This window comes from Salmo salar, chromosome 16 (assembly GCF_965601325.2).
Source record: "Salmo salar chromosome 16, fSalSal1, whole genome shotgun sequence".
Lineage (NCBI taxonomy): Eukaryota > Metazoa > Chordata > Actinopteri > Salmoniformes > Salmonidae > Salmo > Salmo salar.
Window position 1 is genome coordinate 88,937,297 of NC_138306.1, and position 15,794 is coordinate 88,953,090.

General features: G+C 43.2%; 2 protein-coding genes across 2 annotated transcripts in view; both read left to right on the forward strand.

The window, feature by feature from the left end:
• The window catches only part of LOC123727743 (uncharacterized), a 64,508-nt gene extending 54,782 nt beyond the window's left edge, over window positions 1-9,726 (forward strand). Inside the window, exon 5 of the mRNA XM_082962349.1 lies at window positions 5,678-9,726. Coding sequence (XP_082818475.1) covers window positions 5,678-7,032 — 1,355 coding nt within the window. The 3' untranslated portion in view covers window positions 7,033-9,726. The remainder of the gene's footprint in view (window positions 1-5,677) is intronic.
• A 1,992-nt stretch (window positions 9,727-11,718) lies between these two features.
• LOC145850207 (uncharacterized) overlaps window positions 11,719-15,794 on the forward strand; it is a 32,208-nt gene continuing 28,132 nt past the window's right edge. Inside the window, exons 1-3 of the mRNA XM_082962365.1 lie at window positions 11,719-11,824; window positions 12,096-12,175; window positions 14,997-15,245. Coding sequence (XP_082818491.1) covers window positions 15,143-15,245 — 103 coding nt within the window. The 5' untranslated portion in view covers window positions 11,719-11,824; window positions 12,096-12,175; window positions 14,997-15,142. The remainder of the gene's footprint in view (window positions 11,825-12,095; window positions 12,176-14,996; window positions 15,246-15,794) is intronic.

Here is a 15,794-nt window from a genome sequence, read left to right on the forward strand (position 1 = left end):
CCATCTGTCCTCCAGGTGATCTGTCCTCCAACTGGTGGTTTAGTTCCATCTGTCCTCCAGGTGATCTGTCCTCCAACTGGTGGTTTAGTTCCATCTGTCCTCCAGGTGATCTGTCCTCCAACTGGTGGTTTAGTTCCATCTGTCCTCCAGGTGATCTGTCCTCCAACTGGTGGTTTAGTTCCATCTGTCCTCCAGGTGATCTGTCCTCCAACTGGTGGTTTAGTTCCATCTGTCCTCCAGGTGATCTGTCCTCCAACTGGTGGTTTAGTTCCATCTGTCCTCCAGGTGATCTGTCCTCCAACTGGTGGTTTAGTTCCATCTGTCCTCCAGGTGATCTGTCCTCCAACTGGTGGTTTAGTTCCATCTGTCCTCCAGGTGATCTGTCCTCCAACTGGTGGTTTAGTTCCATCTGTCCTCCAGGTGATCTGTCCTCCAACTGGTGGTTTAGTTCCATCTGTCCTCCAGGTGATCTGTCCTCCAACTGGTGGTTTAGTTCCATCTGTCCTCCAGGTGATCTGTCCTCCAACTGGTGGTTTAGTTCCATCTGTCCTCCAGGTGATCTGTCCTCCAACTGGTGGTTTAGTTCCATCTGTCCTCCAGGTGATCTGTCCTCCAACTGGTGGTTTAGTTTCCATCTGTCCTCCAGGTGATCTGTCCTCCAACTGGTGGTTTAGTTCCATCTGTCCTCCAGGTGATCTGTCCTCCAACTGGTGGTTTAGTTCCATCTGTCCTCCAGGTGATCTGTCCTCCAACTGGTGGTTTAGTTTCCATCTGTCCTCCAGGTGATCTGTCCTCCAACTGGTGGTTTAGTTCCATCTGTCCTCCAGGTGATCTGTCCTCCAACTGGTGGTTTAGTTCCATCTGTCCTCCAGGTGATCTGTCCTCCAACTGGTGGTTTAGTTTCCATCTGTCCTCCAGGTGATCTGTCCTCCAACTGGTGGTTTAGTTCCATCTGTCCTCCAGGTGATCTGTCCTCCAACTGGTGGTTTAGTTCCATCTGTCCTCCAGGTGATCTGTCCTCCAACTGGTGGTTTAGTTCCATCTGTCCTCCAGGTGATCTGTCCTCCAACTGGTGGTTTAGTTCCATCTGTCCTCCAGGTGATCTGTCCTCCAACTGGTGGTTTAGTTCCATCTGTCCTCCAGGTGATCTGTCCTCCAACTGGTGGTTTAGTTCCATCTGTCCTCCAGGTGATCTGTCCTCCAACTGGTGGTTTAGTTCCATCTGTCCTCCAGGTGATCTGTCCTCCAACTGGTGGTTTAGTTCCATCTGTCCTCCAGGTGATCTGTCCTCCAACTGGTGGTTTAGTTCCATCTGTCCTCCAGGTGATCTGTCCTCCAACTGGTGGTTTAGTTCCATCTGTCCTCCAGGTGATCTGTCCTCCAACTGGTGGTTTAGTTCCATCTGTCCTCCAGGTGATCTGTCCTCCAACTGGTGGTTTAGTTCCATCTGTCCTCCAGGTGATCTGTCCTCCAACTGGTGGTTTAGTTCCATCTGTCCTCCAGGTGATCTGTCCTCCAACTGGTGGTTTAGTTCCATCTGTCCTCCAGGTGATCTGTCCTCCAACTGGTGGTTTAGTTCCATCTGTCCTCCAGGTGATCTGTCCTCCAACTGGTGGTTTAGTTCCATCTGTCCTCCAGGTGATCTGTCCTCCAACTGGTGGTTTAGTTCCATCTGTCCTCCAGGTGATCTGTCCTCCAACTGGTGGTTTAGTTCCATCTGTCCTCCAGGTGATCTGTCCTCCAACTGGTGGTTTAGTTCCATCTGTCCTCCAGGTGATCTGTCCTCCAACTGGTGGTTTAGTTCCATCTGTCCTCCAGGTGATCTGTCCTCCAACTGGTGGTTTAGTTCCATCTGTCCTCCAGGTGATCTGTCCTCCAACTGGTGGTTTAGTTCCATCTGTCCTCCAGGTGATCTGTCCTCCAACTGGTGGTTTAGTTCCATCTGTCCTCCAGGTGATCTGTCCTCCAACTGGTGGTTTAGTTCCATCTGTCCTCCAGGTGATCTGTCCTCCAACTGGTGGTTTAGTTCCATCTGTCCTCCAGGTGATCTGTCCTCCAACTGGTGGTTTAGTTCCATCTGTCCTCCAGGTGATCTGTCCTCCAACTGGTGGTTTAGTTCCATCTGTCCTCCAGGTGATCTGTCCTCCAACTGGTGGTTTAGTTCCATCTGTCCTCCAGGTGATCTGTCCTCCAACTGGTGGTTTAGTTCCATCTGTCCTCCAGGTGATCTGTCCTCCAACTGGTGGTTTAGTTCCATCTGTCCTCCAGGTGATCTGTCCTCCAACTGGTGGTTTAGTTCCATCTGTCCTCCAGGTGATCTGTCCTCCAACTGGTGGTTTAGTTCCATCTGTCCTCCAGGTGATCTGTCCTCCAACTGGTGGTTTAGTTCCATCTGTCCTCCAGGTGATCTGTCCTCCAACTGGTGGTTTAGTTCCATCTGTCCTCCAGGTGATCTGTCCTCCAACTGGTGGTTTAGTTCCATCTGTCCTCCAGGTGATCTGTCCTCCAACTGGTGGTTTAGTTCCATCTGTCCTCCAGGTGATCTGTCCTCCAACTGGTGGTTTAGTTCCATCTGTCCTCCAGGTGATCTGTCCTCCAACTGGTGGTTTAGTTCCATCTGTCCTCCAGGTGATCTGTCCTCCAACTGGTGGTTTAGTTCCATCTGTCCTCCAGGTGATCTGTCCTCCAACTGGTGGTTTAGTTCCATCTGTCCTCCAGGTGATCTGTCCTCCAACTGGTGGTTTAGTTCCATCTGTCCTCCAGGTGATCTGTCCTCCAACTGGTGGTTTAGTTCCATCTGTCCTCCAGGTGATCTGTCCTCCAACTGGTGGTTTAGTTCCATCTGTCCTCCAGGTGATCTGTCCTCCAACTGGTGGTTTAGTTCCATCTGTCCTCCAGGTGATCTGTCCTCCAACTGGTGGTTTAGTTCCATCTGTCCTCCAGGTGATCTGTCCTCCAACTGGTGGTTTAGTTCCATCTGTCCTCCAGGTGATCTGTCCTCCAACTGGTGGTTTAGTTCCATCTGTCCTCCAGGTGATCTGTCCTCCAACTGGTGGTTTAGTTCCATCTGTCCTCCAGGTGATCTGTCCTCCAACTGGTGGTTTAGTTCCATCTGTCCTCCAGGTGATCTGTCCTCCAACTGGTGGTTTAGTTCCATCTGTCCTCCAGGTGATCTGTCCTCCAACTGGTGGTTTAGTTCCATCTGTCCTCCAGGTGATCTGTCCTCCAACTGGTGGTTTAGTTCCATCTGTCCTCCAGGTGATCTGTCCTCCAACTGGTGGTTTAGTTCCATCTGTCCTCCAGGTGATCTGTCCTCCAACTGGTGGTTTAGTTCCATCTGTCCTCCAGGTGATCTGTCCTCCAACTGGTGGTTTAGTTCCATCTGTCCTCCAGGTGATCTGTCCTCCAACTGGTGGTTTAGTTCCATCTGTCCTCCAGGTGATCTGTCCTCCAACTGGTGGTTTAGTTCCATCTGTCCTCCAGGTGATCTGTCCTCCAACTGGTGGTTTAGTTCCATCTGTCCTCCAGGTGATCTGTCCTCCAACTGGTGGTTTAGTTCCATCTGTCCTCCAGGTGATCTGTCCTCCAACTGGTGGTTTAGTTCCATCTGTCCTCCAGGTGATCTGTCCTCCAACTGGTGGTTTAGTTCCATCTGTCCTCCAGGTGATCTGTCCTCCAACTGGTGGTTTAGTTCCATCTGTCCTCCAGGTGATCTGTCCTCCAACTGGTGGTTTAGTTCCATCTGTCCTCCAGGTGATCTGTCCTCCAACTGGTGGTTTAGTTCCATCTGTCCTCCAGGTGATCTGTCCTCCAACTGGTGGTTTAGTTCCATCTGTCCTCCAGGTGATCTGTCCTCCAACTGGTGGTTTAGTTCCATCTGTCCTCCAGGTGATCTGTCCTCCAACTGGTGGTTTAGTTCCATCTGTCCTCCAGGTGATCTGTCCTCCAACTGGTGGTTTAGTTCCATCTGTCCTCCAGGTGATCTGTCCTCCAACTGGTGGTTTAGTTCCATCTGTCCTCCAGGTGATCTGTCCTCCAACTGGTGGTTTAGTTCCATCTGTCCTCCAGGTGATCTGTCCTCCAACTGGTGGTTTAGTTCCATCTGTCCTCCAGGTGATCTGTCCTCCAACTGGTGGTTTAGTTCCATCTGTCCTCCAGGTGATCTGTCCTCCAACTGGTGGTTTAGTTCCATCTGTCCTCCAGGTGATCTGTCCTCCAACTGGTGGTTTAGTTCCATCTGTCCTCCAGGTGATCTGTCCTCCAACTGGTGGTTTAGTTCCATCTGTCCTCCAGGTGATCTGTCCTCCAACTGGTGGTTTAGTTCCATCTGTCCTCCAGGTGATCTGTCCTCCAACTGGTGGTTTAGTTCCATCTGTCCTCCAGGTGATCTGTCCTCCAACTGGTGGTTTAGTTCCATCTGTCCTCCAGGTGATCTGTCCTCCAACTGGTGGTTTAGTTCCATCTGTCCTCCAGGTGATCTGTCCTCCAACTGGTGGTTTAGTTCCATCTGTCCTCCAGGTGATCTGTCCTCCAACTGGTGGTTTAGTTCCATCTGTCCTCCAGGTGATCTGTCCTCCAACTGGTGGTTTAGTTCCATCTGTCCTCCAGGTGATCTGTCCTCCAACTGGTGGTTTAGTTCCATCTGTCCTCCAGGTGATCTGTCCTCCAACTGGTGGTTTAGTTCCATCTGTCCTCCAGGTGATCTGTCCTCCAACTGGTGGTTTAGTTCCATCTGTCCTCCAGGTGATCTGTCCTCCAACTGGTGGTTTAGTTCCATCTGTCCTCCAGGTGATCTGTCCTCCAACTGGTGGTTTAGTTCCATCTGTCCTCCAGGTGATCTGTCCTCCAACTGGTGGTTTAGTTCCATCTGTCCTCCAGGTGATCTGTCCTCCAACTGGTGGTTTAGTTCCATCTGTCCTCCAGGTGATCTGTCCTCCAACTGGTGGTTTAGTTCCATCTGTCCTCCAGGTGATCTGTCCTCCAACTGGTGGTTTAGTTCCATCTGTCCTCCAGGTGATCTGTCCTCCAACTGGTGGTTTAGTTCCATCTGTCCTCCAGGTGATCTGTCCTCCAACTGGTGGTTTAGTTCCATCTGTCCTCCAGGTGATCTGTCCTCCAACTGGTGGTTTAGTTTCCATCTGTCCTCCAGGTGATCTGTCCTCCAACTGGTGGTTTAGTTCCATCTGTCCTCCAGGTGATCTGTCCTCCAACTGGTGGTTTAGTTCCATCTGTCCTCCAGGTGATCTGTCCTCCAACTGGTGGTTTAGTACCATCTGTCCTCCAGGTGATCTGTCCTCCAACTGGTGGTTTAGTTCCATCTGTCCTCCAGGTGATCTGTCCTCCAACTGGTGGTTTAGTTCCATCTGTCCTCCAGGTGATCTGTCCTCCAACTGGTGGTTTAGAATCTACAGATGTGGTATTCATATTCAGATGCTAGATAGTCATAGTAGAATTCATGTTGGTACAACAATATCCAATATCTAGTCATGTATCCATGCCCTTGTATGAGTGTGGTATTGTGTGTAGGCCAATGATACAATCTCAATTTAATCCATTTTAAATTCAGGCTGAAACACAACAAAATGTCAAGGGATGTGAATACTTTCTGAAGGCAATGTATATGAAGTCATATGTATATCTCATCAACTGACTGGTTCTTCTGATGTTGTTCACACAGGAGACCATGTTGAGACATTCTCTACATCCAGAGAGCAACAGCAGGAAGATCACAGAGCTAAGAGGTCTCACCACTGCCCACATTGTGAGGAGATTTTCCCAATTCTATCAAAGCTAAAAATACACCTAAAAATGCAAAGAAGAGAGAATCTGTATTCCTGCACTGACTGTGAGAAGAGCTTCACAACATCAAGAGCTCTGACAGTTCATCAGAGAGAGCACACTGGAGAAAAGCCTTACTCCTGCACTGACTGTGGGAAATGCTTCAATAGATCATCTAAATTAACCATTCATCAGAGAGTGCACACAGGAGAGAAGCCTTACTCCTGCTCTGACTGTGGATCGAGTTTCTCCCAATATGGCCACTTAAAATCACACCAACGTATACACACCGGAGAGAAGCCATACTTCTGCGCTGACTGTGGGAATAGCTTCACAACATCGAGGGCTCTGACAATTCATCAGAGAGTGCACACAGGAGAGAAGCCTTATTTCTGCTCTGATTGTGGAAAGAGTTTCTCCCGATTGGATACCTTAAAAAATCACCAATTAATACATAAAGGACAGAAGCCTTACTCCTGCTCTGACTGTGGGAAATGCTTCATTAAATCAGCTAAATTAACCATTCATCAGAGAGTGCACACTGGAGAGAAGCCTTACACCTGCTCTGACTGTGGAGAGAGTTTCTCCCGATTGGATGCCTTAAAAAGTCACCAACTAATACATAAAGGACAGAAACCTTACGTCTGCTCTGACTGTGGGAAAAGTTTCTCTCAACTGGGCAACTTAAAAACCCACCAACGTATACACTCAGGAGAGAAACCATTCTCCTGTTCTGACTGTGGGAAAGGATTCTCCGTATCGGGCAACCTAAAAACCCACCAACGTATACATAAAGGAGAGAAGCCATTCTCCTGCTCTGACTGTGGGAAGAGTTTCTCCATGTCAGGCAACTTAAAAACCCACCTACGTATCCATAAAGGAGAGAAGCCTTACTCCTGCTCTGACTGTGGGAAATGCTTCAAAACATCAGCAGAGGTAAATGTTCATTGGAGAACACACACAGGAGAGAAGCCTTACCACTGTGACTGTGGGAAAAGTTTCTCCAGATTGAATACCTTAAAAACCCACCAACGTATACACACAGGCGAGAAGCCATTCTCCTGTTCTGTCTGTGGGAAGAGTTTCTCTGTATCGTGCAACCTAAAAACCCACCAACGTATACACACAGGAGAGAAGCCATTCTCCTGCTCTGACTGTGGGAAGAGTTTCTCCATATCGGGCAACCTAAAAACCCACCAATGTATACATAAAGGAGAGAACCCTCACTCCTGCTCTGATCGTGGTAAATGCTGAGGTAAACGTTCATCGCAGAACACACAGGAGAGAAGCCTTACCACTGTCACTGTGGACAAGAGTTTCTCCAGATTGAATACCTTAAAAACACACCCACATATACATAAAGGAGAGAAGCATCATCCGTTCTCTCAGACCAGCTAAGATTAATGTCACTCCATCACTTAATTCTCATCTCATGAAGGAAGTAGTAACAGTTCATTTGATCAAAAGAAGAAAGCATAGCACACTGTTGTTTCTCACTGTGCAGTGGAAAGGGAACGTTTTCTACAAAGTTAGCCTCTACTTTACTGATCAGTGTGTTTTGTTAGCTTCGACTGTAGAGATATTGAGATCACCATGGATTTGCCCTTAGGGTTGAATACCCTCTGCGGTGTCTCTCATTGAAACAATAAAGTCTGAGGGTTGACTGTGGTAGTACTGCTTTCATCTAAAGTTTTCTGTGGGAATGAGTTAGTAGACACAACATGTATCAGATAGAGATGATGTGATGATCAGTTTTCTGTGGGAATGAGTTAGTAGACACAACATGTATCAGATAGAGATGATGTGATGATCAGTTTTCTGTGGGAATGAGTTAGTAGATACAACATGTATCAGATAGAGATGGTGTGATGATCAGTTTTCTGTGGGAATGAGTTAGTAGATACAACATGTATCAGATAGAGATGATGTGATGATCAGTTTTCTGTGGGAATGAGTTAGTAGACACAACATGTATCAGATAGAGATGATGTGATGATCAGTGTTCTGTGGGAATGAGTTAGTAGACACAACATGTATCAGATAGAGATCATCACATCATCAGTTTTCACCATACATTTGGCTGGATTATTTGTTGCTACTAATTACTATTTGTTTAATGATACACAGGCTATGAAACGACTATATGTTTATTAAGTTGTCTTTTTAAAACTACATTTGTTATTTTAGTCATTGATGATGAACATGTTTGGATAACTGCATTGATCTGCCAATACATTTTCTATGTGTATTTGTGTTGGTCAATCTCTTCTCTTTTGTATTATTCTTGTGTACAGCTGGCTGGAGTGTTTATGGACATATTCCATCTCTCCCTATCCCAGTCTGTTGTACCCACTTGCTTCAAGATGTCCACTGTTGTTTCTGTACCCAAGAAAGCGAAGGTAACTGAACGAAATGACTATTGCCCTGTAGCACTCCCTTCTGTCATCATGAAGTGCTTTGAGAGACTAGTTAAGGACCATATCACCTCCACCTTACCTGACAACGTAGACCCACACAATTCACTTACCGCCCCAACAGATCCACGGACGGCACAATCGTCATTGCACTGCACACCGCCCTATCCCACCTGGACAAGAGGAATACCTATGTGAGAATGCTGTTTAGTGACTACAGCTCAGCTTTTAACACCATAGTGCCCTCCAAGCTCGTCACTAAGCTCAGGGCCTTCGTTCTGAAATCTTCCATGTGCAACTGGGTCCTAGATTTACTGACGGGCCGACCCCAGGTGGTGAGGGTAGGCAACACCTCCACCACACTGATCCTCAACACGGGGGCCCCCCAGGGGTGTTTGCTCAGTCCCCTCCTGTACTCCCTGTTCATCCATTCCTGAGTAGCCATGCATGACTCCAACTCAATCATCAGGTTTGCTGACGACACGACAATAGTAGGCCTGATTACCAACAGCAGCGAGACAGCCTACAGGGAGGAGGTTAGAGCCCTGGCGGCGTGGTGCCAGGAAAATAACTTCTCCCTCAACATCAACAAAACCAAGGAGCTTATTGTGGACTACAGGAGACAGAAGAGGATGCATCTTCCTCGACGGGTGTCAAAAGTTTAAAGTTCCTTGTGTGCACATCACTGAGGACCTGAAATGATCTCGCCTCACCGACATCATGGTGAAGAAGGCGCAACAGTGCCTGGCTCCTAACACCCTGACAAACTTCTACAGATGCACCATTGAGAGCATTCTGTCGGGCTGCATCACCGCTTAGTACGGCAACTGCTCCTCAACTACATTGCTCTCCAGAGGGTGGTGCGTACAGCCCAACGCATCATCAGGGCCACGCTGCCTGCCCTCCAGGACATCCACAACACCTGATGTCAAAGGAAGGCCAAGAAAATAATTCAGGAGTCTGGTGCTTGCATGGACTACCTGTCCCATTGGACAACCTTACAGATGTATATTTATTATGTATCCCCATTAGCTGCTGCTAAGGCAGCTGCTACTCTTACTGGGGTCCAGCAAAATTAAAGCAGTTATACTTTTTTTAAACATTATAATACATTCACAACAGATTTCACAACATATCAAGTGTGTGCCCTCAGGCCCCTACTCTACGCCCACATATCTACTACACAAAATCCATGTGTACGGTACGGGTCAAAAGGTCACAACACAACTGATTGCTCAAACGCATTTAGAAGGAAATAAATTCCACAAATTAACTCTTAACAAGGCACATCTGTTAATTGAAATGCATTCCAGGTCACTAGCTCGTGAAGCTGGTTGAGAGAATGCGAAGAGTGTGCAAAGCTGTCATCAAGGCAAAGGGTGGCAACTTTGAAGAATCTAAAATATGTTTAGATTTGTTTAACCCTTTTTTGGTTACTACATGATTCCATATGTGTTATTTCATAGTTTTGATGTATTCACTATTATTCTACAATGTAGAAAATAGTAAAAAATAAAGAAAAACCCTTGAATGAGTAGGTTTGTCCAAACCTTTGACTGTATATCATAAATGTTGACCTTTTTCTTTGCCCTGCATCAGTCCACCATCTTCAAAGGCTGATCGGGAAACTTGGTGGCATAGCAGTATTTAATATTTTATTACTAACAAACATCAAAGAAAAGACGAATAGTCAAATGCAAAAAAGCAAACAAACTGTTTCCATTGGAGTCCTACACAAACAGATCATAATCATTAATAATACTACAAACTGTTTCCATTACCAGGAGTCCTACACAAACAGATCATATTCATTAATAATACTACTATTATAATACTTTTATAAATTCATTTATAAAGTGAAAAAAAGTTTGGTTTTGAATCAGATCATTTCAAATCAAATCAGGTGTAGACCTTACTGTGAAATGCTTACTTGCAAGCCCTTAATGGAACCTTTATTTAACTAAGCAAGTCAGTTAACCTGTTTAGGATAGGGGGCAGTATTTTCACGGCCGGATAAAAAACGTACCCGATTTAATCTGGTTATTACTCCTGCCCAGAAACTAGAATATGCATATAATTAGTAGATGTGGATAGAAAACACCCTAAAGTTTCTAAAACTGTTTGAATGGTGTCTGTGAGTATAACAGAACTCATATGGCAGGCCAAAACCTGAGAAGATTCTATATGGGAAGTGCCCTGTCTGACCATTTCTTGTCCTTCTATAGCCTTTTTATCGAAAATAGAGGATCTCTGCTGTAACGTGACATTTTCTAAGGCTCCCATGGGCTCTCAGAAGGCGCCAGAACGGGGAATGATGACTCTGCAGTCCCTGGGCGAAAAACAGTAGGGGTTTTGGAAAGTGGTCCTTCTGAGAACAATGACAATGGTGCGCGCGTGCATGTGAAGACTCCATTTTCTATTTTCAGTGTTTGAACGAAAACAAGTTCTCCCGGTCGGAATATTATCGCTATTTTACGAGAAAAATCACATAAAAATTGATTTTAAACAGCGTTAGACATGCTTCGAAGTACGGTAATGGAATATTTTTACATTTTTTGTCACGATATGCGCCGGCGCGTCACCCTTCCGATAGTGTCTTGAACGCAAGAACAAAACGCAGCTATTTGGATATAACTATGGATTATTTGGAACCAAAACAACATTGGGTGTTGAAGTAGAAGTCCTGGGAGTGCATTCTGACGAAGAACAGCAAAGGTAATCCAATTTTTCTTATAGTAAATCTGAGTTTGGTGAGTGCCAAACTTGGTGGGTGTCAAAATAGCTAGCCATGATGGCCGGGCTATCTACTCAGAATATTGCAAAATGTGCTTTCACCGAAAAGCTATTTTAAATCGGACACCGCGATTGCATAAAGGAGTTTTGTATCTATAATTCTTAAAATAATTGTTATGTTTTTTGTGAACGTTTATCGTGAGTAATTTAGTAAATTCACCGGAAGTTTTCGGTGGGTATGCTAGTTCTGAACATCACATGCTAATGTAAAAAGCTGGTTTTTGATATAAATATGAACTTGATTGAACAAAACATGCATGTATTGTATAACATAATGTCCTAGGAGTGTCATCTGATGAAGATCATCAAAGGTTAGTGCTGCATTTAGCTGTGGTTTTAGTTTTTGTGACATTATATGCTAGCTTGAAAAATGGGTGTGTGATTATTTCTGGCTGGGTACTCTGCTGACATAATCAAATGTTTTGCTTTCTTGGTTTGAAGGGCACTTGCGCAATAACTCAATTCGCCTTTGCACGACTTCTAAACAACGCGATTGTTAAAAACTTGCAAAGGGTGAAGTCTACTAATCTTAGTCTACTCTGTTAATAGCATTCCAGTTTTGGGAACAAAAAACTGTATTGAGATCAGATGTTTCTTCGATGAGAAAATGCAAAATCTCGGCCAAAATCCATCTCTTTCCATCTTCTCCCATTGCCAGACAGAATGGAAACGCCAAGCGGATGCTTCACATTTATACATCCGGTGAAATATCTGTCTCATTGTTCTATCTGTGATGTCGCTGTTGAAACTGTGGTCGTGGGGGAACAGGAAGTAAAAAAAAATTACAAAGAAAGCCGCAGAACTGTGCTGTCGAAACGATAGCTTTTGTATTACTACAGGTTTGTAATAGCACGTTTAAACCTAATTTCGAAAGAATATGTCATAACATATCAGGTAACAAATCCGTCTATTATCATGTTAGGTCTAACGTTTGGTAAAGGTTTTATGTGATATTTTTTTCCTGTTAAACCGAATGAGTGAAGGACGCGATAAAAAAAAAGTTATTTTACAAGTCACATAGCTAGAGACGTTGGTTTGTCTAAGTGAATGTACATCATTTCATCAAGGTCATTTCATAAAGGATCCATTTATTTGACATTTCTAAATTAGTGACGTGAGCTGGTAAAATGGCGGCGCCAACAACTGCGTCACCAGACTTCAGTACAGGCAGTGCGGATGCATCAGAGACAGTGAGTAGATGAGCGGTCGGAAATCCCGCTAACTGCTCCGGCGTTCCACGTCCTTTCCAAATGATCTGCTAAAAACTGCACTTAGTTTACAGGAAAGAAAATTGCCGCTCCATTCATTAAAATCACAATGCAACCAACACTCATCTATTTTTGTGACTACATGGACCTACCATTTGGTTTTGAAGTATTGAAACCAAGCCATATGATTTGAATTAAAAGTTTTTAATAAACATGAAAAGGTGAATGTAAGAAGCGCTCGTCATTTCAAATAGGCTACATGTCATATTAAACAGCATATAAACACTCTAAATAGGCTACATGTCATATTAAACAGCATATAAACATTCTAAATAGGCTACATGTCATATTAAACAGCATATAAACACTCTAAATAGGCTACATGTCATATTAAACAGCATATAAACACTAAATAGGCTACATGTCATATTAAACAGCATATAAACACTCTAAATAGGCTACATGTCATTAAACAGCATATAAACACTATAAATAGGCTACATGTCATATTAAACAGCATATAAACACTCTAAATAGGCTACATGTCATATTAAACAGCATATAAACACTCTAAATAGGCTACATGTCATATTAAACAGCATATAAACACTCTAAATAGGCTACATGTCATATTAAACAGCATATAAACACTGACTAGACTACATGTCATATTAAACAGCATATAAACACTCTAAATAGACTACATGTCATATTAAACAGCATATAAACACTCTTAAATAGACTACATGTCATATTAAACAGCATATAAACACTCTGAATAGGCTACATGTCATATTAAACAGCATATAAACACTCTAAATAGGCTACATGTCATATTAAACAGCATATAAACACTCTAAATAGGCTACATGTCATATTAAACAGCATATAAACACTCTAAATAGACTACATGTCATATTAAACAGCATATAAACACTCTAAATAGACTACATGTCATATTAAACAGCATATAAACACTCTAAATAGACTACATGTCATATTAAACAGCATATAAACACTCTAAATAGGCTACATGTCATATTAAACAGCATATAAACACTGAATAGACTACATGTCATATTAAACAGCATATAAACACTCTAAATAGACTACATGTCATATTAAACAGCATATAAACACTCTAAATAGACTACATGTCATATTAAACAGCATATAAACACTCTGAATAGGCTACATGTCATATTAAACAGCATATAAACACTCTAAATAGGCTACATGTCATATTAAACAGCATATAAACACTCTAAATAGGCTACATGTCATATTAAACAGCATATAAACACTCTAAATAGGCTACATGTCATATTAAACAGCATATAAACACTCTAAATAGACTGCATGTCATATTAAACAGCATATAAACACTCTAAATAGGTCAGGAGCCAGACAAAGAGCCTAAGAAGGAAATTAATAATTATATTATTTCAATTATTTATTTCAAGGCTATAGCCAACAAAGAAATACATTGTGAAGCAATTGCGAGTGCGACACTAGACTGGTAGGGACATTAAGCACTCAGCATTTTAATAGCATTTAGTTGTATTAAATCAGTCTATAATAATATAGAATATACAGTGCAGTCTGTGGCTTCTGGTTCACGTGATGGTGCCGCGCTTGCAGAGCCGCTGGGGATGGCAAACACCTTTTTGGCCACTCTTGCCAAGCTGGGCAGGGATGCAGAGTTGTTGTTTTTCTTCCTATAGGTAGGCCTTAAAGTGTTTAGGCAAAATAACCCAAACAAAATATAAAGCTCCTTGAAAGTGTGAATATGCCAGGCCTATTGGGCCGAAATCAATTATGGCCTCTTGTATAGATAATAGAACCAAAATGAAGGAAACTTTTAAGATATCTGATTTTTAGTTTATAAATACTTTGCTAAAATGACACACTTCATTAGCTACCCACCTCGTTCCTTTCTTTTAGCATGTGCATGTAGTAAGTACACCATCATGCTTTCAGGATATGTCTTTTCAGATTCCACAATGGTTCTTTAGTTGTGGACATTACATCACAAGAAATGGCTCTTGGTCCTCATCTTTGTAAGTCACCTTGACTTTGCACCTGTGTTTTTTTTTTATCAGTTTCTTTATGAAAATATTTAGCGAACTCCATGACTGTAGCTAAAGCAAGGGGTTATAGCAGCACACAAGTAGACTACCAATACATGCTGGGCCCTGAGCTCATGAAGTGAGCGCTACTGGAGTGAAATTGGAGCGGGCGAGAAGGCTGACACTCCAGCCGGTGGGAATCTTGGTCCGTGCTCCAGTCAAAATGAGCTTGCTCTTACTCTGATCAGAGAGAGAGACAATTTCACGGTTGCACTACTGTTTTGAAGCTGAATGTAATGATTATCAGTTTTCTACATGTGTAATAATATTCAGACACATTCAGTTGTTTCTGTCTTGATCTATAATTGTTAATATGGTGTGAACAGGAAATACAATTGTGTGTGACTGAAATAATAGTTAAGACAAGGTTATCCAGGAAAATAGCACATAGTGCTGCTTAAAACATACTAACTTTGTACTAAATGGATTTTGAGTCATTTATTTGAATTCAGGAAATCTACTCTAGGATAAGTGTACTTACGTTGTGTAATTTTAAAGTGTGTACTTTGTGTCTAATGTGAATTAATTAATGTTTTGTTCTCAATGCTTAGGTACCTGATCTATTGAAGTGAGAATTGAACAAGAAAAAAGATAATATATTTTTAGAGAATAAAGAAAGTGACGGAAATGTCAAGACAATAACTTTTTGTGTCTGTTTCTCATTGTTACTACAGGACGACAAGAACTAAGTCTGAGGCGGGTAACATTAATAGTGAGGACAAACCCAGCCTGCCTCTCTCATTCCACACTGTGTCCAAACCTACAGACACTGGGTCCTGATTGTGACAGTGGAGCCCAGTTTGCACTGCAGGATCCAGAGATGGCATCAGTGAAGCTGGAAGACTGCAGTCAAACACTGGAGCTGAATGTCAACATTAAAGATGAAGAAGAGGAGGAGAAGATTGGAAAATCTGTTAATCATGGTAAGAGCAGGTTCTAAGTTCCCTTCATAAGTTAGACCTCCATAAGTTATGACCCAGTCTATTACTAGGTTGAATTCTGTCATTCTGACATCACATCCCTGAAGAACAACAGACTGCACAACAAAGCTTGTGTTGTTCGTTCCAACTTCCCACTGGGCATGAAAAGGTGCTGTAGAACTGTTTCATGATGAAAGGTAGATGTTATTTCATGCGACTGAGACTTGCCTGGTTTGACACCAGTAAAGGGAGCATTTTATTCACTGGGTTATCTGGAGTCCTCAGAGAGTAGACTAAAGAAGAGAAGTAGACAAACTGCCAGTGTTTTAAAGTTCTATGAAATGAGTCTGTGTAGTTACTAACCCTTGTGATAGTGAGAGGAGGATGATATGAAATGAGTCTGTGTAGTTACTAACCCTTGTGATAGTGAGTGGAGGATGATATGAAATGAGTCTGTGTAGTTACTAACCCTTGTGATAGTGAGAGGAGGATGATATGAAATGAGTCTGTGTAGTTACTAACCCTTGTGATAGTGAGAGGAGGATGATATGA